At 43.0% G+C, this 22,910-nt stretch overlaps 2 protein-coding genes across 4 annotated transcripts in view; one reads left to right on the top strand and one right to left on the bottom strand.

The window, feature by feature from the left end:
* Positions 1-484: 484 nt before the first annotated feature.
* On the bottom strand, positions 485-16,274 carry CCDC77 (coiled-coil domain containing 77). Of its 2 annotated transcripts, none has more exons than XM_041398809.1 (11): positions 16,029-16,274; positions 14,294-14,534; positions 12,993-13,135; positions 11,337-11,433; positions 9,992-10,049; positions 9,160-9,254; positions 8,084-8,232; positions 7,518-7,758; positions 6,541-6,666; positions 6,303-6,455; positions 485-4,507 (listed from the first exon to the last, which is right to left on the bottom strand). In XM_041398809.1, exons 1-11 carry the CDS (start codon positions 16,100-16,102, stop codon positions 4,361-4,363), a joined length of 1,524 nt encoding a protein of 507 aa, XP_041254743.1. In that variant the 5' UTR covers positions 16,103-16,274; the 3' UTR covers positions 485-4,360. The 2 variants fall into 2 exon arrangements, with proteins under 2 accessions (XP_041254743.1, XP_041254744.1); XM_041398810.1 differs by having other exon boundaries at positions 14,294-14,483.
* Positions 16,275-19,308: 3,034 nt separating this feature from the next.
* The window catches only part of KDM5A (lysine demethylase 5A), a 48,979-nt gene continuing 45,377 nt past the window's right edge, over positions 19,309-22,910 (top strand). For both annotated transcript variants that reach the window (XM_041398547.1, XM_041398546.1), the window contains exons 1-2: positions 19,309-20,019; positions 21,901-21,978. In XM_041398547.1, coding sequence (XP_041254481.1) covers positions 19,855-20,019; positions 21,901-21,978 — 243 coding nt within the window. In that variant the 5' untranslated portion in view covers positions 19,309-19,854. The remainder of the gene's footprint in view (positions 20,020-21,900; positions 21,979-22,910) is intronic.

The following is a 22,910-nucleotide window of genomic DNA, read 5'->3' as shown; positions in this document are numbered from 1 at the left end:
TTCTCCTACAGTTCATTTTGTGCTAAATGGGAGATACCAGAAGTCCATTACACTCCTCTCAAATACTTCAGTCATAGTAGAGATGTTTCCTGCCAGGGAGTTAAATATTGGCTACCTCTGATGTCCCATTTTGGACAGTAGGTTCTTAACATTTGATGCAACCTAAGAATCCAAACTTTGCTCTTGTTGTCTAAAAGCTTATAATGACAGCAAACAAAAGGAATCACTGCAGCTCCCACCATTCACACTTTCTATACTATGTCCAAGAATGTTTTGGTGCATAACTCCAGTCTGCAGGCTAAAAAATGTGTGTATTTCTACAGCTAGACTTGCACACTTCAGAAAAACTCTTTAGGGAGTAAAGGGGATATTTTCTTACAATTTAAAGCAACCATAAAATAGAAAAGCAGAATATGGCAGAAAAATTAGAAAGAAAATTCTTAAAATGTCCATAACGTACTCATGACCTATGATACCACTTTGAATAGGGACAAATAGGACACCTTTATTAGGATTTTGACTGAGCAGGCACAAACATTCTAGAACATCAAATTAAATGCATTTGTGAGCTTTAACTAAAAGTCTGAACAACATCCCTTTGCATGAGTATGAACAGATCTAGCAGAACAAAGTACACAGGCATGCTGCTCCCAGCTAGACTCAAAAATACTGATCATCAAAGAATTCCTGGCCTACATAGAAAAACTTCAATTCCAGAATATCAGGCTGCCCAGAGAGTCCATCCACAGTGGTAAAATGTGTTTCTGAAGTGATAAGCCTATTTACATAAGCAATTTAAATATAACCACTGCATAGAAGCACATACTCTCATAACTATTTAGACTTATTCTAACATCTATGAGAACTGTTGGTCTGCCTGAGTAGTCACAGCATCAATTCACTTGAGAATTACTGCAGATTATGATATAGGAAGATCACGAGAGATGATTTTTTTTTAGTTTGGTTTTGTTTTACCTTGTGTAACCTTGCTGTGCAGAGTTAGCTGACACAGCATGTCCCTATAATTAAAGCAACTGCATGAAAACTAAAAAACTCCAACAAGTACTGCATATACATCACAGGTCTGAAGCCAGAAGGAATAACTAAATTATTTCCTGTTAGCTCATGTGATTATATTTCATTAATTTCTAATGGGTCAAACCCAGTAACTTATTAAAACAAGTTAATGGAGGTGAAATAATATTTTGATTTGAAGATAGAGAATTTGTTATTTCCACAACTAGTTTGTTATAGTAAGGGGGAAAAGCACTATCTCCCTGCTAAAAATGTATGCCTTTTTAAAATTTAGTTCAGGTTCAGGCTACTTGTTGTTGCTCAGCATTGCCCTGCTAGGCTAGAGAGGGCTTTGGTAGTTTTTTTTTGTCTTCAAGAGACATATATTAACCTGTCTTCTTAATGCAAGACAAAATGAGCTCTTGCACAACCTTTTCTCTTCCTCTGAATCATCTGTGGTTCTGTGCCTTAAGTAATATTTCAACATTCCTTCTGAAAAGTAGGCACTCCTTCCTTACTTAAATGAAGCTAAACACTAAGGTTTCCCCTGCTCCTCATTTTTCTCCTAGTTGTGCAAGAGATACTAAAGTATCTTGGCTCACAAGAAGAACATTTGTCCAGTTCTATCCTTTAATTCTGTAGTATAGTCTCTCTAAGCTTAGAAGCAGACATTTTGCAAATCTTTCAGATTCTGTCCTCCTACACTCATAACCTGGCATTTGCTGTATTGAAATGATACAAGTCACACATTATTAACTTCAATTACCAAAAAAGCTAATCTATCTTTGAAGTAAATGCTATTTTTTGATTTCTATCCAAAAATTGTAGGAAAAAATATAAGTAATTAAGGTAGTGGAACTTCTCCCAGAAAACCCTTTTGAAAATGCCAATAAGGCTTTGTTGACATTTTAAAGGGTAGTTGTCAGTGGTAAGAAGCACTTGGCTCTTTAAAGCAGTTCTTGGCATGAAGGTCCCCATTTGTTTTGGCAACATTTCACATGATCACGTGATGTCACACAGAAAGAGCTGTACAATACTTTGCACTTCCTGCACTTGGAAAAATATTCAAAGCCTTCCAAATAAAATGGATTTACAGAGTAACAATACTGTAATTTCCCTCCCACCCCCTCACATAGGAAGTGTTCATAGCCTAGTGACATATTAAGAATCATGTTCAAACTGCACTTGCATTTTGATACACTAGCAGATATATTAGGAATGTTATCATCTTATTCTGTTCAGTCTTTCTGAAGTCTAAAGAATATTGGTAAGGAAGACAGGAAATTAAACATTTACATCCTTCTTCCCCCAATACTTCCTCCCAGTCTTACAAACCTGAATACCAAAGCTTGAAGTCTTTATCCAGACACACTTCATGGCTTTCAAGTGAGGAAAATGTCATTGCACAGGCAATGCTTCAGCTTGGAAGAGTTGAAAACAAACAGGTTCTATAGGTTCAAGAGACCTTTTTGCTAGGTTCCCATCAGCTAAATTTAAGTAGATGGATCTTGCTGAATGAGTGGTTAAGGTTTCATTATGTTGCAATTTTCAGAAGCAGCCTTCTAAGCCCTGTGAGAGGATTGATATCTTCAAACCAGTAGTATGTTATTTCACATACAAACTCACTTTAATTAGCTTGATTTCTCTATGAAAATCCCAGCCAGCTAGGAGACTAAATGATGGAGAGCATTAAATATCCTTCCTAACTGACCACATCACATTGGCACCTGAGTTGTTAATGAACCAGTTTCTGAACAGTTCAGCATTTTCAGCTCAACTGATCAGTGCAACATCCTGTACAACAAGCCCCCTGCAAGCTGCAGTGTAGTTCAGCACCCAGGGGCAGACTGTCAGGACACTGTGACCAATTGCCCTCAAGAACACACACAGAATAAAAGCCACAGTACACGAGACAGCAAGCTTGTCACAAAAAGGTTCAGACAACTGATGTGGGTACGGGTGTCTTCAGGACACTTCCCCTCCTGCATTGATTTAGCTGATGCTATAAAAACAATTCTTATTTCTCCAAACCTTCACATCCATCTTTTCCGTATCTACCTATGAAACACTACATGAGGATCTGCATGGCCACTCCCACACCCAAAAGAATTTTCACACACTAAGTTCTTCTCAAAGGGGAAGGAAGGGCTAGTAGCCTACATGGTATATACTTCAGAAACAAGGAAAAAAAAAGCTAAAGTAGGAAACAGAGGCATTGAAATCCCTTCTCCACTACAGATCTGCTCTCAGGCTGCAAGGTGGACAAGATTTATGGAGGTACAGTAAAAGCATGAATACCTGCAATTATGAACTGGGCTGAAGCCATGTTGTAACCCTTGTCATGATTTCATCTGTTTTCTAGAATTGTGATGTCTGGTATGAAGACAATCACCATATACAGCTACAGTTACAGGTCTCATCTAGCAACTGTGCACCTGCTCTTCCACCCCTGTTTGTTTAAAGCTCAGTAGCAACAACTGCTGTAGCAAAGGCTGACCAGATTTCTCTGCACATAACCATGATCTTGTTTAGAGCTACAGAGAGAGATAATATGGTGGTTAAGCAAGATACTAGGTCCCCTTTATTATGGGCTTCCTCTGAGTGTTAAAAAAAACTGCAAGGAAGGGGAAGAGAAGATGAATTTCAGTGGTGTAGTACCTCCCTCCCCACCAAGCATTCAGAATCCTTGTGAATGTTGCTCATCCTTGCAGAAGAGTTCTAAAATGGGTTATCTTTTCTCACCATATTAAATCAGATAGGTTTGTTCCAATTAGGTTAAAACCAAGCACAGGGGAGCTGTTTTAAAATAGTTATCCTGTACTAAAATGTCTTACATTTGACTTCTGGACAGACTTTCTATATGAGAATTTCCAGTTACATCTTGAGGTGTTAAGCACCAAAAGGAATCATGTGAACTATTTTAAAAGCTGCTTATCACATAGGAAAATGTCAGCCAAAATTCAGATCTTCAACTAGATCCTTCTATGATTATTAATTTAATTATAACTATGTATGTGATTTCTAATATGCTCCAAATAAAGGCAAAGGACAGCATACACTGATCCCTACCACAGATATGAAGATACAGTCACACACACACTCCTGATGCATCAGTCATCATGTACTTTTAAAGTCAGTTTTATCAGGTGTCATCTCTCAGCTCAAACAGCAATATAATCTGGTACACTAGGAATGGCTCATGTTTATGATATTAACAGCAGATTTCTTCAACCTTCTGTTGATGGATGCCAGGAAACAAACAAGCAGGAGCTGTTCTTGGATATGACTATTCAAGTTCTAGCAATGTCCTATTCATAAAATTAGGATGCCAGGTAATAATTCAGCTTCAGCAGTGCCGTAGTTCATCCTCTAAGATGTAGATTTTTGTTTTTAAGTCTTTTAGTTCTCCTTGAATTTTACGTGTTAGTTTGTTTCCTTGGCGGATCTCACGTAGAATCGCAAGATCCTGGTCTGGTCCCAAATTCATAGCCACCTAAAAACAAAAAGACAAGCAGATTACGAGAAACAAAGCTGTACAGAATACAAGTTATGGAGTATTATGGTAAGTATATGAAGGAGAGAACTTGAAAGGAGACCCTTTGTAGCCAGCAAAGAGGATGTGCAAGTTAATAGCACTAGGATAATGCACACCACCAATAGAAAGGTGCTCCAGAACCAAAAATAAAGAACAAAGCTTCCATGTTATGTTGTTGTATTATAGTACTAGCAAGATAAAAATATTAACAGAACATAACCATGTTGACTCCTTTCTAGTTCCTGTATTATTTACAGACACAAAAAGAGGCAAGTTAAAGTATTTATCAAGTAACTCGTATCTAGTTTAAAGTACCTCAGGAGATAAGATGACATTTTATCTTGTGCTATTTCAACTAGAGGTGTTCTAACTGCTGTGGCTGACCTGCTGCCCTCTGAACTGCACAGGATTCAAGAGCAGCTCAAGTCCAAAGCTTGACTCAGTCAGTGCCACATGGCCTGTACTGAGCTGAATAAAGCCTGCAGGATAATCAGAATTCCTGATGGCAAGCTGGTGACATTTCCTGTCACCCTGCAACTAGATGGAAGTGGCTGGGCTGGTATGCTGTAATGCCACAGCATTGGAAGCTGCTCTAAAATCCCCCTATTCTCTTGACCCACTATGGTTTCTTATTGTGTCATCATGCCAAAAATGTTAATATGCAAATCAGGAAATTTAGTCATCTCTAGTCATTTTGACCTCAAGTGATGAGAAGGATTGAATGATACTCTGGAGACTTCTTGCAAGTGTTTTGTTCCCCTGCCCTCTTGTGGTTAACAGTGTTAAGAAATTGAGAATACAATGAAGAGCACACCCACAGATATAAAACATACAAGTCTCCAGTAAAGGTATCATGAACACTCTTTCCCCTTGGTCATATACTGCTGTTAGTCCTTAAAGAATAAAGTCGAAAAATCCACAGGCCATCAAGAAAAAACAACCCAAAACCAAAAAAACCCCAAACAAATTGAAGCTTTCAATCAAAATAAATGTAATAGTCTGCATAAACTGAACTGTGCATCTTAAGTACAGGAAAAGAATGAATCAGTAGCACTGCCAGACTCCTGCAGGAGAGTCTAAGCTATGCAAAGATCATCCTCTCAAGCATATTACAGATAGATGTCTCATCCTTAATTCCAAGCAACATCAAGGCTGTGCCTTCCCCTGTAAGCTGTTCTGATGTTCATCTACTCACCTGGAAACTACTACAGAGAACACAGCTTCAACTTCCAGCCACTGCTTCTGCAGTGATTTTTGCAAAGTCACAAATTACATACTAAAGTAATAAACAGAGTGTTCACAAGACTTAAGGCAATGATCAACATCTTACTGGAACAGAACCAAACACTCTGGCTCTCACAAAGAAAATAAAACATCATTTTCTTTGCAGGATAAACTTCTGAATCAAACCACTGCCTTGCAATTTTCAGAGTGCTTATGTGATACCTGTAGCTTACTTACAGCTAAGTAAGCTACAGGTATCACATAAGAACTTTTGAGAGTGGAAACAAAATACACAGCTAATGTATAGCAAGAACAGTTCTTGGTAAGCTTGATGCCTAATTGATAAACAAAGACAAATCTTTTTTGCTTTGTAAAATACAGAGGAGGCAAGTTTTGTCAGGTACTAATATTTAAAGGCACACTTAGAAAATGAATTATTAACCCTAGAGGAATACTACATTAAATACTGAGAACACATCTCTATAGGATAAGCCCACAACAGTCTGCCTCAGAAAGGCTTCTCTGTTACCTTATAAATCCTCTTCTCTACATCTTTCAGTTTCTGCTGAAGCTGTTTAATGTCATTCTTGAAGCCCTCTACTTCCATATTACGACGTTTTTCCAAGGCTTCACATCGCTGAGTCATCAGTTTCAGGCGCTTCCCCATCTTTTCTGAGCGTTCCTATGGAGATGAAAACTCAATAGGCTGCACAAAATAAATGCTGGAAGATCACCACCCAGCCAGCAGATGGTTACACACTAATTACCTGAAAGAGTTCTTTGCCAGCATCTCTCTCCTCACGGATCCTAGCCACCTCCCCTTCCAGGGAGACACACTGCTCTCTGTACATGTGTGACAGGTGCTTTTCCTGCACTAGCTTGTCTTGCAGTAACTAGGACATGGGAACAACAGAAAAAAATTAACTCAAGACTGTGCTTACAAAACTTCCCCTGCCCTGGACAAGCAAGTGTGATAACCCTGCAATATGACAGGAAAATGAAAATTAACTGGAACTAGAGCTCCTAAGTATGTGAGAACAAGATTCTAACATCAGTCCCATTACCAAAACCTTTGAATTAAGTTACCAGTTTCATATGACTGCTCATCATTACAAATAACATTCAACTGATGCTGTAACTCCCCTTTCACAGCTGCTTGCCCAGTACTGCATTTCAGAGACATCTGCATTCAGGGGGAGATGGAAACAATTCCCTATTGCCTGTTTACTTTCCAATTGCATATTCTCATCTCCCAACTTCTCACATGAAGTGTAGTGGAAGAGGAAGAAAAATTCAGGCTGCTAGAGAAGAGCTGGAATATATCAACTGAGAGGACTTATTCACCCCTGACAGCATCAAGGAAGATCCAGACACTGCATTCTAAGAGCATTAGCTCAGAGCACTTACAGGAACAGAGAGCCACATGCAGTCAGCAGGTTAAAAACTGTTCACTTATCACATGGCTTACAGAAATTGGGATTTTTTTCTGAGCACGAAAGAAACGGACAGTGACATTTCACCATAAATCCTAATTACACATTTTATCTGAAATTTGAAGGTGATGCTGATTTTGAAGGAGGAGTTTTTTATTTAGATTACTGCCAACAGCAATGTAACTTAAGGCAATCCAGTGCAACTTTGAAACTGCTGCTAGTGACTGTGTATTGTGCCAAAGCCAAGGTGCTTGCAACTTTCTAGTCAGAAACTGTTAAAGAGTGCTCTACCAAAGACAGAGAAAAATTACCTTTATTTCTCTGTTGTGGAGTTTTGATGCTCCATCACTTGCTTGAAGCATCTTCTTCAGCTCTGTCTGCTTCTTCTGTCCTGACTCTGTGCTGAAAGCAAGATGATCCAGATCTTTGCCAAGTTTCCTCAACAGAGTGTCCTTCTCTGTCATCCATGCTTTCTCATTGGCTCTGGCATCAAACTTGAGCTGGAGAAAGTCCCGGGTACTCTCATATAAGAGATTTTGGGTCTTATGGAGCCTGCAAAAAGGGATCCCAGTGGAGTTAACTTCTTTCCTAGTGCCTACCTTAATTTCATCAGTCATCACTGCAAGTTGGAAGAAGCACAGGAGAAGACACATGGTCTAAATGTGAGTTTAACTCTTCTCATCTAATGAAAGAAGTGCTCTTCTTCCAATGTGAGAGAGGATTTTTAATAAGCAGATTATTCCACTCATCTTCCAGATGGCTGCATAATTTGCTTTTCTGCCTGCTGCAGAAAGCAACACACTGGAAGTCATAACATTTCTATTGCTCTCTCTCGTCTCATCTCCTGACTACATCATGGTCATGCTCTCACACTCACTTTTCTGTTATAGCTTTGATCTTTTCCTGGTCCTTCTGATGCCGGACCTCAGCTTCCTCCATCTGAATCCGCCTGTCCTCGAGTAGTGCCTCAACCTGTTCCTTGGTTAACCGTGTCTGTTCTTCTATCTGAGCCTGCAGGGCCTTCACCTGCGTAAGCAAACAAAGACATTACACAACAACACCTCACACCTGCTCTGCTTCTGCTAAATTCCAAGATTTAGATCAAAAACTGTACCTGATAATACCTTTGCCAGCTCTAATTTCTCTCATCTTTTGTTTTTGTTGTAATACTAAGTATTTCAAACAACTAAATCAGTAAAAAATGCTGTAGGCAAGAGAGGCATACTATAAGGAGCAACATTAGATTGTTAATATTTTTGTATTGTTAGGATTTAAATTGTACACATCTAACAAATCCTGTGGAATATGCAGAGACACTTCTGTACCTTTGCTTGAACAAATAATGTTAATAATAATAAAAAAAACAACCACCATCAATATCTGCTGTACAAGTTCATCCATTATTTAATTGATTCATCCTTCCTCATACTTTGCATATAGCTTCTGGCATCTTCCCCAGTTCATGATTCTGCACATTTTATTTTTCATTCTGTTATGCTACCTATACCTAAAGCTTTATGGAAGCCTAGAAAAGGGAACACTTCATTGTATCAGTGCACTTTATGGGGCTGCCTAATACTGTCTCAAACACATTGTTTTTGTCAAACTTCCACAAAACACCCAACCCTGCACCTCTTCAGTGGGTTTAATGTAAATTCATATCTGCTATCAAATTATGGGAGATAACATCAATTACACATTCTATACTTAAGGAGAACATATTTCAGTTGACATTACTGGAACATCTGCTTACAAAAAGCTTCCAGAATGAGTTCTTAAATTTACATTCACAGCAACAAAACAGCTAAGTAAACTGACAAAGTGTGAATCCATAGTAAGATGCAGGGATTTATACAACTGGTACATCTACATCTTATCTTAAGCAGACAATATTTTTTATCATCATTTTCTGCAAGCCAGCAATTATGTCCATCAGTTAGCAAATGTTTTTACCTGTAGTAGAAGTGTGTCATCATCTTTTTGATCTCTCAGAGAACTTCTTAATTTCTCTCCTTTTGCTGCTGCTTTTGAAGCGCTCTTCTCCGTACCTATTGAAGAAATTCAACTGAAGTAGGAAAGGGTTTTCCAAGGCACTTGCAGTACCTTTCCAAGCATGACATATTTGTCTTCTGGTGGCCCTACAGGAACAGCAGAAAGCTTTCCCCTGCTACAGTCACAAGGACTTGTAGGAGGGTTAGCTGAAAGAAAATAATTCTAGAACTTTGGGTGATCACATACCTTTAACCCCTCCATCATACTGCATTATTTAGGCACCCTCCTAATTTTGTTGGCATATATAGAAAGAAAACTTGTCATGTTTTCTTAAAATAAGTGATGAATAGGCAGATGCCACAGCTGCACAAACATCAAGGCTTGAATGAGTTTTGAGCTTGTTGGCTAATTTCAATCCATTTTATGAAAGAATTATTTCAAAAGAGAAAATTAGGCATGTGGACCCACACTACTGTCTGCTCAAAAGGCAAGCAGAACCTGACAGCTTGGAGAGGCTGTGGCAAAGGTGCCTGCACAGCTCCAGAACAGCCACATGAGGGTCATACAGCCTCCCCCTCAGCTGAGGGCATCAGGGACATGAGAGCCAGCTAAGCTATTTTAAAGGATGATGAAGGGGAGCCAAGAGTACTGCATGGATATGTACAGACACATTTAAGGAACTTAATGGAGATTTACCAAAGCATTCACAGACAGGAATTATTTTGGCATACAGGAGACAGACATACAAAAAAAAGCAAGAGCTGAGCTGCTGTTACTCAGCTTGGTGTGGTACCTGTGCTAGAAACATCATCTTGTTCTTGGGTCTCTGCTGGCCTTGGCAGAACAGTAACCTACAGAAACAAGACAAATGCACTGAGCAGCTACTTCCCCAAAGTGCAATGGTCAAGAACAAACCTTAAAAAGTTAAAATGAGATATCCAAAAGAACAGCATTACCTTACTTCTACCACAAGACAAGGAAGACATTCACAGGTGTAATGCCCATGTTGAAAAGTTTCCTTTATCATGGCTGAGTTTTGCCATTACTGCCTCTATATTTTTCACCAGAAAAAGTGGAAAGTAATTCTGCCTTTGATGGCTTCATTAGGATGAAAATCAGCACCCTCAGCAGGAAAAAGAGAATTTTGGAGACAGAGAGAAGAGGAAGGTGAAGATGATGTTATTTCCTTCTTTTATACTCCTTGTCTCATTAAGAGAAACATGAAGCTTCATTTATCAGCACATTCATTCAAGATACTGAACAAGCCTGAGATAGAAGTTAAGTGATAAAAGTACTGAAATGCAACTGTTGAACTGAAACCCACCTAAAAAAAAGGAGGCCATGAAAGAGCAGGTTATAACCCCAATGCTTATCTTTAGGTTGATATTACACAATAGGCTTAATTTTAGAGCTACCCTAAACCAGGACTTTTAAAGCTTTTGCAAGACTTTTGAAGAGCTTGAGCAGTGCAGAGCAACCATGAACAATGCAGCATATTTCAGCCTTTTTCTGCACCTTATTCCAAAATAAATCCTGTATTCCTGTCATAGTCCCTGTATATCCAAACCACTCATGACTCTGTTGATTAGGTTCAGCTACATTGCACATCATATGTACTGCCATTTAAATAATTCAACATCACTTCTGAAATATGCAACACAATGTTGTCTAGAATGGATGGCTCTCTTCAGCAATCTTCAGCCCAGGAAACTGCTGCAGCAACCTTGACACATTCTTCTTTACTGAAGCTCTAAGAGACAGGCATTCTGAGATAGCTGAGCTTCAAACACTGTGCCTGGTCATTTTCTGCACTTCTTTTTTTCCCTTTTGTAGTGTTCTTGCCAACTTCTTGACAACCATTTGCCAGATAACTTCAGACTCCCATCTGACATTTCAGAGGCCGAGCTGGAGGTATGTTTTGAAGGCAGGAGGAGGCTGATGCTAAGAGGATCTACTTCCAGCATGCTTGTTCTTACTTACCTTTATACTAAAGCCTGATGCTGCTACAGACCCCTCTTGCTTTGGGCTCATTTAGCAACCTTTGACTTGTGGGACAGATCTGGTCTGTGGTCAGACTCTGGGATACAGATACTTATGTTAAAATCCAAAGAGGAGATCTACAGGAAAATGGAACTTGCCTTATGTGGAGGCTCCTTATGAAAATATGTAACTTCTCCTTCATCTGCTCCCAGTATAGCCAGGAGTTGTTGGATTTTTTTCTTGTCCTCCAATTCCCTGGAATACAAAGGAAGTGAAAATAGAAAAATAGACAATAGAAAATATAAAAATAGAAGCAGATTAAAAAAAACCAAACCAAACCTCACAACATTGTGACACACTGTCCTTTTACTTTATCTGTTGATGCTTGCAAGTTTTCCAACCTGTTGCAGTTCCTGAGAATACTGCTTTAAAAACAAGCTCCCAAAGACATTCCTGATGTTGCCAATACAGGAACACCACCAATTTTGCTGAGATTGGAGAGCATTTCTCTTTTCAAGTATGACAATACTATGTAGGCTGATACAATAGCACACGGTGAAAAGAATTTGCATTAAGAGTTATGAACTAGCCTAAAATTCTCTCAGATTTTAGGTGTCCACAGTTTTTAAATCAAACTACATTAAGGGCTGTAGCAGACTTTTGATCACACTCCTGAGAAGTATCAAAGCACACCAAAACGTTTTGACTTAAGTTCTTAAATCTTGAATGGAAAAATTCATGCTGAAGCACAGAAAGAGAGTGAGGAGGAAGAAGTAGCAGAGACAATATGTAATTAATTGACCACAACTCCCATTCCCTGCCACCCAGTGCTCCTCAGGAGGACAAGGACATAGAAAACTCATGAGCTAAGTTGAGCTCATGAAAAGAGGTGTTGGGAGAAGAGAGGTGCTGGGGAAAGGTATTTTAAGACCTGGGTTTATTTCTCATTATCCTACTCTGATTTCATAGAATGGTTTGGGTTGGAAGGGACCTTAGAGATCATCTAGTTTCAAGCCCTTTGCCACAGGCTGGGAGCCTTCCACTAGACCAGGTTTCCCAGAGACCCATCCAACCTGGCCTTGAACACTCCCACAGATGGGGCATCCACAGCTTCTCCTGGCAGCCTGTTCCAGTGGCTCACCATCCTCATAATGAACAATTTCCTGCCAACAACTACTCTAAACCCACCCTCTTTCAGTTAAAGCCATTCCCCTCACCCTGTCACTACAGGCTCCTCCTGCAGCAGTCCCTCTCCAGCTCTCTTGTAGGCCCTCTAAGTGCAAGAAGGCTGCTAAGAGAGCTCCTTCTCTTCTCAAGGCTGAACAGCCTCTACTCTCTCAGCCTGTCTTTGTAAGACAGAGGCTGCAGCCCTCTGGTCATTTAATTGTTAATAATTTCCCCCAGTCACGCCTGTTTTGCCTGTGAGGGTAACTGGTGGAGGATCTCTCTGTCCTTATCTTGACCCATGAGTCTTTTCTTGTATTTTCTCTCCCCTGTCCAGCTGAGGAGGTGAGTGACAAAAGATGCCTTGGTCTTGGTGGGCATCTGGCATTCAGCCAAGGTCAACCCACCAGAGACAGCTTCAATCAAAACTTCACATTCAAACTGTAACACACAATTCAAATCTGAACCAATTTCTGCTCTTCCTTCTACTACCAGAATAGGAGGAATAATAACTGGAAACATTTAGCAACCCAACAGATTGCACTGCACCTTCACTGCTATGGTTTCATAGGAAGTATGGAGTAATTGCTGCTCTGGCTGAGAACAAATTGCTGCTGGCAGTGCCTCAGCCCCCACACAAGACAGCCCACCTGAGTTTCAGACGGTCATTCTCCGAGTACAGGCGAAGCACTTGCTCCTTCTCCTGGAACAGGTACACCTGCATGTCACTCAAAGCCTTCTGCAGCTCTGCAATCTCCTCTTCCAGGTGGCGGACTTCCCACTGCAGCTGGTGCTGAGGGGAGAGAAAAAGGGACTTGAAATGAAACAGAGCACTGGACAACACTTGCAAACTTCAAACTGCTTGTGCTCCGAGTCTGGAACTGGGATAGAACAGCCAGCTGAAGAATTATTTTAGTCTCCTGTAATATTTGACCAGATGAGGGCAGTATTGGAAAAACGATATTAAAATGTTTCAGCTGGGAGTTCAGAGCCCTGAGAATCACTGTCACTACACAACAGTGAAATAAGGCCTCAGCTTGGGTCTCCAGTGGTTTAATTTCCACACTGGCGGTCAGAGCAGGTATGGGGAGTCTGACACCAACAAAAATTTAGCAAAGCCTCAAACAGCATTTACTTTTGAAATAAATCACTGAAGGACAAACATTAAAATATCTGCATGGTTTAGCAGTGACAAATCCAGCTAGTTATTATGTTTCTTTTTTCCCACCTGGTATAGGAAGCTGCCAACCACTCCTGTATGAAAAAAAGCATTATTTTGCAACCTGCCCCTCTTTTTCCCACATGACAGTAAGATGTACAGTACATACTTCCCCAAGGACTTTCAGGCTGCTTCAAGCATGGCCAGTGCTTGAGGAGGCACCTCAATCACCTCAGCAGTCACTGTTTTATTCCCAAAGAACCATCCACAACTACAAAGATGACTGCTAGGCAGATACATGCTATAGTTTGTATTGGGGCACTGCATATCTTGCAGACATTCTTTAAGATTTCTTCCTCTTAAAAAGCAAATTTTTAGATTTCTTCTCAACAGCTTATACATTCCACTGTAGTAAATAAGAATTATATCCAGAAGTCAAAGCCTATTAAATGTGGACAAAAGAGCATTCCTTCAATACAAGAAGCAAGGGAAAGAAGCTGGACAATACAGGAAATGAGCATCTAAACACAGGCCTTAACATAAAAAAAGTGCAAAATTCACACTGTGAAGACATAACCAAGTTATAATAACTTTTGAAGAACATCCTACAGGCATGTTACTGTTTGATTTGACAGAGGACAGACAGCCAGATCTTAAAATCAACCACCAAAACCTACTTACTTCTTCCTAGCTCTACCACATTGCTGGTAAATCCCCAGACTTCTGTGCTGAATTTTCAACTGAATAAAAACACTAATCTCGTGAATATAGCCCCACAACTCATTTCCTAACCTGTTCATCGTAGGTTTGTTTGTATTTCTCCAGCCTTTTCACCAATTCCTCGTGCTCCTCGTCGAAGTCAGCAATCTTCTTGCGGTAATATTCCAGCAGCTCGTGGGAGGGGTTCAGATGGGCCAAGCGCTCACTGACGGATGGCAGGGGAGAAAAATCCTCCTGACTCGGACAGCGGGACTCAGCAGATCTGGAAGAGGCACGGGGTGTTGGATAGAAACAGCCTCTGATGACATGGAAGCTTCAGATGGGAAAATTAAAACACTTTCTAAAGTAGCTAAAAAGATTTTAAATTTTTACACAGATTAGTTTGACTGTTCTCTGCATATTACCAGGAGATCAGGGCGTTTAGGAGAACCAAGAATTTTGATAAAAAGCAGCTTGCTGGTGTATTGTACTGTGGAGGAGGGCCCCACCCATGGAAAAGATAAAAAAAGGGGTCATGGAAGCAAAGCCTCATACATTATTTGGGGAGGATAACTATGAAAAGAGGAGAAAAAGAATAGAAAGACAGAACTCAGGGGATAAAAAGTCCATTGCTGTTCAATTAGAAGCAGCAGCCACTGTGAAATAAACATGAAAACAATTTGTGACAGTCCCTATCGGACACCCAAACAGAAAAACACTTCCTAAAGACTGAATGAAGATTCAGGCCAGCTAATACACCAGCCATTATAATCTAGGAATCTATGTGCTTTCCTTTCTGGTGTACTTGATGTTCTCATCCACATAGCTTGTCCACCCTCAACACTGAAATAGATGCTGCCAAGTTCTTGAATCTTATGTTGAAGTGCTACATGGAAAGCAAGTCGATGCTATATAAATCAAATCAAGGATATGTATAATTACATACTGTATTTTTCCTCAAAACAGTATTTAGTGCATTCAAACATGCAGCAAATTTGCAAACAGAGCTTCAGGGTTAAAAAAAAAACACCTTAGAAAGTGCTCTTTTCATTAGTTATATTGATACAACAACAAACAGCAAATTTGCAAACAGAGCTTCAGGGTTAAAAAAAACCACTTTAGAAAGTGCTCTTTTCATTAATTATATTGATACAACAAATTTTTTTTTTTTTTTTTGTAAATGATACTATGAATAACAGAAGCTAAGAAGCCTCTTGACTAAAGAGCTGCTTAGTCGGAACCTGGTAGGGGAGAATCAGGAATTTTGATGAAAGAGCGATCTGGCAGGTGACACTGAGGCAAGGATGACCTTTATGGGGCCACTCACCAAAGCTGCTTGGATCAGAACCCCAGTGCACACCCATGAAAACTCTGGGCACCGTAGGAAAGCATTAAATACACCAAAGTGTAAGTATTGAGTGCAGGAATTTGCTGTCGGACCAGAAACTCCTTAAACAACACACTCACAGAAATCACACCAGAAAGAAAGAGGCAACCCAGGCACAAGCTGAACGTCTTACTGCTGAAGAGCAGCAGAAAGATGGGAGAACAAGGAAGCACAGCAGGTACAGCAGCAGACCCAGAGGTGCCCTAGGGCAAAGCAGTAAGGAAAGGGCTCGGGGAGCCCGTTCCACCGAGCATTAAGGAAAGGGCTCCGGGAGCGGCGGCAGATGGGAGAACAAGGAAGCACAGCAGGTACAGCAGCAGACCCAGGGTGCCCTAGGGCAAAGCAGTAAGGAACGGGCTCGGGGAGCCAGTTCCACCGAGCATTAAGGAAAAGGCTCCGGGAGCTGCGGTGTCCCGGCAGCAGCAGCCCCACACTCACTACCTTGGGCAGCGCGGGCTCCCCGCAGCGCGGTCCGCTGCGCTCATCGCGGCCCTGCGGAGAGCCGAGCTGTCCATGGTGAAGGACAGCGGCTTCGGACACCCCGGTAGGAGAGTGAAGCGGGGGGTGCCCGGCGGGAGCCCCGCTGGAAAAGCCCCGGGATAGCGGTCCCGGGATGGGGGCCCCGCCACCGCCTTCGCACGGCTCCAACGGCCGAGCAACGGCTGCACCGGCCCCGCCGCGGCTTAAACGGCGCGACGCCCCGCCCGCGCGGCCTCCTCCAATCACAGACAGGCTTTCATGCGGGGCCGGCAGCCTGCGCCAATCAGCGCCCGCGATACGGGCCGCAGCGGTTGCGCGCTGGGGCGTCTGGGAGTTGTAGTTCCGGGGTGGGCGGAGGTCCTATGGCGGAGCATAGGGCCTGCGCGTTTGGAGCCGTGTTTGTGAGGGCAGCGATTCGCTACGGGCAAAATAAAACGGGCAAAATAAAACCCCTTTTCCTGTGAAAATGGCCTGGCATTCGGAAGCAGCCACAAGAAGTTACTAGCACAAATTCTGGCTGAATTAAATGTGTTGTTTAGGTTATCCCGATGCCTTTTAGCACTAGTGTTGCCATTTATGCACCAAACGATTTCCTAATTTATTAAGTGTGCTGGAGAAAAAAACAATTTACTCAGCAATAGGGCAGGGTTCTTTCTGCCTTAAGGCTATGTTTAAAAGACACGGACATGGAAAAAAAAAAAAAAGGCTTATTTATGAAACCACAAGGTCCTTCCTCATCGCAATTTGCAGCTTTCTTGTGAGGGGAAGAGGAGGGGCAGGCATTTATCTTTTTTGTCACAAGGGAGGGAATGGCCTTGTGAAAAACGTCGATCACTTGTGTTAAAATTTTACAAGTTTAATAGTAATAAAATAATTATAAAAAATAGTAATAAAAATTAGAGCAATGAGAATTTGGACAAGCAGAGTTAGGACAATAAAAACAAAGAATTATGGACTGGGTGTCTGCAACTGTGCCATAGAAAGACACCTCATTAACAAAGAATTAACTCTTAAAAGCAATAGCCTGTTGCATATTCATATATGTCATGCATGATGCAAATATTCTTTTCAAACAAAAGGTGTTTTCTGGTTATGGTCAACTTCCTCCCTCATCTTGTGAAACAATCGTCTTGGTTCCTCAAAGTCTGGTTCTTCCTGATAAGGGGGCAATAATTCTTCTCTTGGGTTTTTTTGGTGTCTTGTTGCTGTTATCTCTCCTTGTGCTAGTTAGAAAAAGTATCTTACATCCCGTAGTTTCTGTAGCCTAAAACTATATTCACCACACTACTTAAAAAGATGAGTGCAGCACTACAAAAAAAAAAAAAAAGGATTAATACAACATAACTTTCCAACGTAACACATATAGTATTCATTTTAATATTTGCCAAAAGCCAATCACATAATATGCATTTTTCATAGCCTGAAGCTGTGCAGGGCAGGTTCAGGTTGGATATTATAAAAAGCTTTTCCCCCAGAGGGTGGTGGGCACTGAACAGCTCCCCGGGGCAGTGGGCACAGCACAGCCTGCCAGGGCTCAAGGAGCGTTTGGACAATGCCCTCAGGCACAGGGTGTGACTCCTGGGGTGTCCTGGCCAGGGCCAGGAGCTGGGCTCGGTGATCCCTGCAGGTCCCTTCCAGCTCAGAACATTCCATGGCTCTGTGATTCTTCTTCAAACCAATTTCCTCATGAAATAGAGAAAATAGCAGGGTAGGTAATTTCTCTTGGCAAAGTCCAGAAGAAAGGCTGCTGTTAGGGACTGGCCCTGATCACCCTTGTTGGTTGGTCCCTCCCAGCTCAGGATATTTTAGATTCCCTGGGATTAGACAGGGGGCTCTCCCCACTCTCAGAGACCAGCACATACACTGTACAAGGGGCTGAAGTCTCACAGTGAAACAATAAATAACCCCAGATAACCAAGAAAAATAAAAACTGACATGGAGTACACGTGGACAGGTGTTTTAAAGGCCAACAGCCCCAAAAAACAGAGCAGGTAATAAAGAAAAGCTTAAAATTCTCTTTTAAAAAGGATCTCTTTCAGAACTGATGAGAAAAACGCCCCCTCGGGTTATATAGGATATTTAGGTTTTGCTGCTGCAACTTTCCCAGCATTGCCTCCCAGAGACCTCCACCAGCCTAAATATCTTAACATAAAAACCAAAACAACCTTGAAGAGTCTACAGGGAAACCAGCAAAAGACTGGATCTCAAAACAAAGCTTTTGAGCACGGAGATTTTTCCTTCTGGTATTCCTGGCTAAATCACTGGTTGTCTTAGAAATCAGGTGCATGATGGTTCTGCTCTTGGGAATACAACATACATGTATTTCCTCAAAAGAATCTGGTACAGCCCTGTGTACAGAAGACACAACCAAATAATAAAAGAAAAAAAAAGTGGAAGGAGCTTGTAGAAATATATAATTTCTAGATCCTAGTAAGGAAATGTCTGCATCCCACATGCTTATGCAGTCCTCACTAAAATTATCCAGCATCCATGTCAGAATCCCCCTATGAAATGCAAGAATACTTAGCAACAAGACAATAACATCAATTTGCCCAATGTTTTATAAGATCAGTTTGGTTTTACCTGTAACTTCTGTTAAAATTAGCCACTTGCATGGAGGTGTGTTTCCCACACGTAAAATGTGGGTGGCACCTCTTTAATCTGGCAGGGAAGTGATGCAGAGAAATGTTTTGATCTGCGTGCATCAGATCTTGCAAAGCCTCCTGGTAACAGGAGGAGGGAATTAACTTTTCCTGAGGCTGAAATAGAACACTGACACGGAGGTTTGAATAATCAGTAAGAATAAAGTGAAATTTGGTAGACAGCGAAGGCACAGTCCTGGTTAAACACAAAAAGACATACAATTTACTTTGGAAGGCTGGGTTGCAGTGGATAGGTAAAAAATAGAGATCTCTCTGTGGTGACAGTGACAGGGCCCGAGGGAACGGCCTGAAGCTGTGCAGGGCAGGTTCAGGTTGGATATTATAAAAAGCTTTTCCCCCAGAGGGTGGTTGGGCACTGAACAGCTCCCCGGGGCAGTGGGCACATCACAGGCTGCGAGTGCTCAAGGAGCTTTTGGGCAATGCTCTCGGGCACAGGGTGTGACTCCTGGGGTGTCCAGCAGTCGGACTCGGTGATCCTTGCGGATCCCTTCCCCATCCCGGCGCTTTCCTCCGGCACCGGCCGCTCCTGAGGGCACGGGGGGCGGGGCCTGCGAGGGGCGTGGCCCGGGAGGGGGCGGGGCCTCCAGCGGCGCTCCTGACGTCCGGCACAGACAATGGGCGACGCGGCCCCGCGGAACCGGAAGTGAATGGCTTGGATTTCGTCGCACATTCCTCCGCGGCGGAAGTGGAGGTGGCCCCGCCCTCTCGGTCCCCGGTCCCTCCTGCCCCTGCGCGGTGCCCTGAGGGGCGCGGGCGGGGCGGATTTGCGCTGGGATCTGTCGCGGGAGCGTTCCCGCGAGCGGCAGGCGCGGAAGTCACCTCGCCAGAAGAAGCGCGGCGGGGGGACTACTTTCTGGATCGGAAGGCAACGTGCAAAAACTTCCGGGGAGGGCTTTGAAAGCGCGTCACTTCCGGCGGGCCGGGACGCGAGGAGCGGGGCTCGGGCGGGGGCAGCGCTCCCGGCCCGGACAGCGGCAGCCGCGCTTGGCAGCAGATCCCGCCGCGCCGCCCGGCAGCGCCGCCGGGGGATGCGCCTCGGTCCCCGGCCCAGCCCCTGAGCCCCCCGGCCGTCCCTCTCCGCCCTGCGCTCCCGGCGGCGCCGGCGCCCCCCTCCCCCTGCGGCCATGGCGGGGGGCGGCGGGTCGCGCTATGCGGCCGAGTTCGTGCCGCCGCCCGAGTGCCCGGTGTTCGAGCCCAGCTGGGAGGAGTTCAGCGACCCGCTCGGCTTCATCGGCCGCATCCGCGGCCTGGCCGAGAAAACCGGCATCTGCAAGATCCGGCCCCCCAAGGTACCGCCCGCCTCGGCGGCTGCGCCCGGCGGGTCCCCGGGCTGCGCAGGGCGGTCCCAGAGCGGCCGGGCCCTCGGTGGCCGGGCGTGAGGAGCCGGGCAGGCCCTTCCCCCGCTCGGGGTTTCGTGTGTCCCTTTCCATAGGCCGCGGTGTCCGTGCCAGGGACGCCGAGGAACCTGTGGAGTCTTTGACCTCCGAGCGGGGCTTTGTAGAGGCTGCTTTGGAGCAGCTGAGAGGCGAATAGTGAGTGCATGGCCGTGCCCGGGACTTGGTGCTATTTTTACTTCCAAAACGCCAGCAGCCGACTTGTGGAAGCTGGGGAGGCTTTGTAGGTGAAATCGGGCGTTTGCTCCGGGCGGGGAAGACGGAGAAGGAAGGGTGTTTGTTAGTGATGGATCATTGTAAAGACCATTTTTAGACTGTTAAGAGGAGGACGGCCAGCCTGTTTGTGTAGGGGCATTGCGTTTGTGCACGGCTCTTCAGGGGGCAGCAGCTTGATCTGTCCAATTTACCTGCCCCAAAGACTGGACACGTCTTCACAGGGACAGCATCAGGCAGCTTGGCACTTCTCTGAATTATTAAAGTACAAATAAACTTCAAATGCAGCTGTTAGTAAGAGGCTAGAAAACAGTGAGAGGGATAAAAACCTGGAAAGAGAGAGCGTGTAACTGAGAACAGTGTGGGGGTTGCTGGTTGACAAATAAACTTCAAATGCAGCTGTTAGTAAGAGGCTAGAAAACAGTGAGAGGGATAAAAACCTGGAAAGAGAGTGTGTAACTGAGAACAGTGTGGGTGTGGGGGTTGCTGGTTGGATTTCGTGGTTCTCTCCTGACCCGGAATGTGTTTAGTTTAACGACATGGTGAAAACTTGACCTCCAAGGGGCTGCCCTTTCTAAAATAAGCTGCATAGCTCAGGTTGAGAGGCCACAAGGAGCAGATGCAGATCCTGTTCGTTGAGGATAACTGGAACTTTCCTGGCTGTTGGATGCGTTCGTGTTCCTCTGAGGCCGCTGAGCTGCTCGCCTTGCGGGGTTTCACACGACGCACAGGTTGATTTGCAACCTGCAGTAATTGCTGAATCACACGTTTCTTACTACCCTGACTGATTAATTGCTGTTTCCTATTAATAGAAGTTGTAAATATTTCAGGTTGTGCTCGAGGCCTTTGTGTGCTGCAGCAGACTGTGTGGCTTGCCCACCTGTAATGGCGCGTCCCTCTCCTGGTGTAGTCACTGCCAGGGGGACGATCTGCTGTAACCAAAGCTTTGGTAAAAAGTGCTCAAAAGCTGAATTACTTGTTTTGATGTTGTAACACGGTGTTGAGAGGTGGGGCTGGGAGCCACTTGTGGTTGCAGCGACCCCTGACAGTGCTGAGAAAATCATTATTTATGGCTCCGTTTCTGTTCAAGAATTGGGCTCCCGACTGGTAGTCTTGTCTTTATTGAAATGACTGTAAACAAGCAGAAAACCATTGGATGTGTTATGCTGTGCCTGATTTAGTCTTTGTTGCTGTTGACACTGAGGATTTTTCAGTGTGCAGGATGTATGGATTCTTTATTTAAAGTAAATAAAGACCAGCTACAGAGTGTATCTCATGTTTAAGCTTAGCATGAGGTAATGCATACTGAGATGCTTTGAACCTTATTTTCTTTGACATTTTTGAATCTGTGAGGATCTTTCTTCAGACTGAAATATGGTGGGAGGAACATTGTTGTATAAGCACAAAAATGTCTTAAAATTGGAAAATGATATCACCAGTTGTTCTTAGAAACTAATTTACTATCAGAACCTTGTTTACTCAGGTGTTATTAGGGTGTTTGGTTTTGTGCATTTTTCAGAGAAGTTTCTGGAAGCAGTAAAGTGTCTTTCTGTCTCTGTTTAGGACTGGCAGCCTCCATTTGCATGTGAAGTACAAAGTTTTCGTTTCACTCCACGAATTCAGCGCCTGAATGAACTGGAGGTGAGCTTTTCCACTGTTGATATAATTTTGTGTTTGCACTGAAAGAATGAGGTCTCCCTGCTTGAGATTTGCATCTTGGCAGGTTTCTGGATGGGGAACACTTTAGAAGCCCATAGACCATATCAGTGTTTATGCTTGGCAGTGACAGAACTTGTATAAAACAACTCTCCCTTGCTTTGAGAAAAATCTGGTTTTTATTTTATTACCCAAAATAACCACAGGAGTTTTTCCCATTCACCTGGTAGTGTCTAGAATGAATTCCAAATATCATGTGTGTAGTAAGAGCAGCCAGTGTCTATGCTTCAGAACTCCACAGGCAATGTTTTTTTCCTCTTAAAATATTTCCTGCTGCTCTGATGCCTCTGGTTACCTCATACTGTCCTGATAATGCCTTTTAAGCCTTAAAATTATTTTTTTATAGGCTCATTATAGCTGATTAATTTTATGATTTAAAAACTGTCTTGTAAGCAGTATGACCTCCATTCTGTCCTGGTTTTTCCTTTTCTCAAAGCCTTGCTTTGTTCACATACCAAAATGTCATTTGGCTTGTAAATGAGTCTCCTTATGGAAAGTGAGAAGAGGTCCTTTGTGTGGATAAGGCATATATAAAAGCTGGTAATATATAAAAACTGTTGGTAATTGCTCTGCTGCCCACCAATAATTGTCCTGTTCACACAGGACACCACGGTGTTGAGTCTTCAATTCTTTTTGCCAGGGTTGGGATTAAATGCACAGGACAGGATTTCTTGTTTGGACTGAAATGTTCATTAGTTATTATCTGTCTTACAGTCTCACAAGCCATGTGTTCTACAGCACTTCACTCTAACAAACTAAAGAAATGGAGCTGTATCTCTCTCTCTGCAAGGCCTTTTAATCTCTAATTAAGAAATGACACTCAAATTACTTTTAACTTAATAAGCAACCACCTGTGG

The sequence above is a fragment of the Onychostruthus taczanowskii genome, unplaced genomic scaffold (genome assembly GCF_017590055.1).
Source record: "Onychostruthus taczanowskii isolate IOZ18803 unplaced genomic scaffold, ASM1759005v1 scaffold15, whole genome shotgun sequence".
In the NCBI taxonomy this organism is placed as follows: Eukaryota; Metazoa; Chordata; class Aves; order Passeriformes; family Passeridae; genus Onychostruthus; species Onychostruthus taczanowskii.
Note: the sequence above shows the minus strand (reverse complement) of the source record. Positions and strands in the feature narration are given on the sequence as shown.

Coding starts and splice junctions, on each gene's coding strand:
- CCDC77 (XM_041398809.1), bottom strand. CDS start 16,102: ATGGACAGCTCGGCTCTCCGCAGGGCCGCGATGAGCGCAGCGGACCGC. Junction 13,136..14,293: donor AACAAACCTACGATGAACAG/GTTAGGAAATGA, acceptor CTCTCCCCTCAG/CACCAGCTGCAGTGGGAAGT. Junction 9,255..9,991: donor AGATGATGTTTCTAGCACAG/GTACCACACCAA, acceptor TTTCTTCAATAG/GTACGGAGAAGAGCGCTTCA.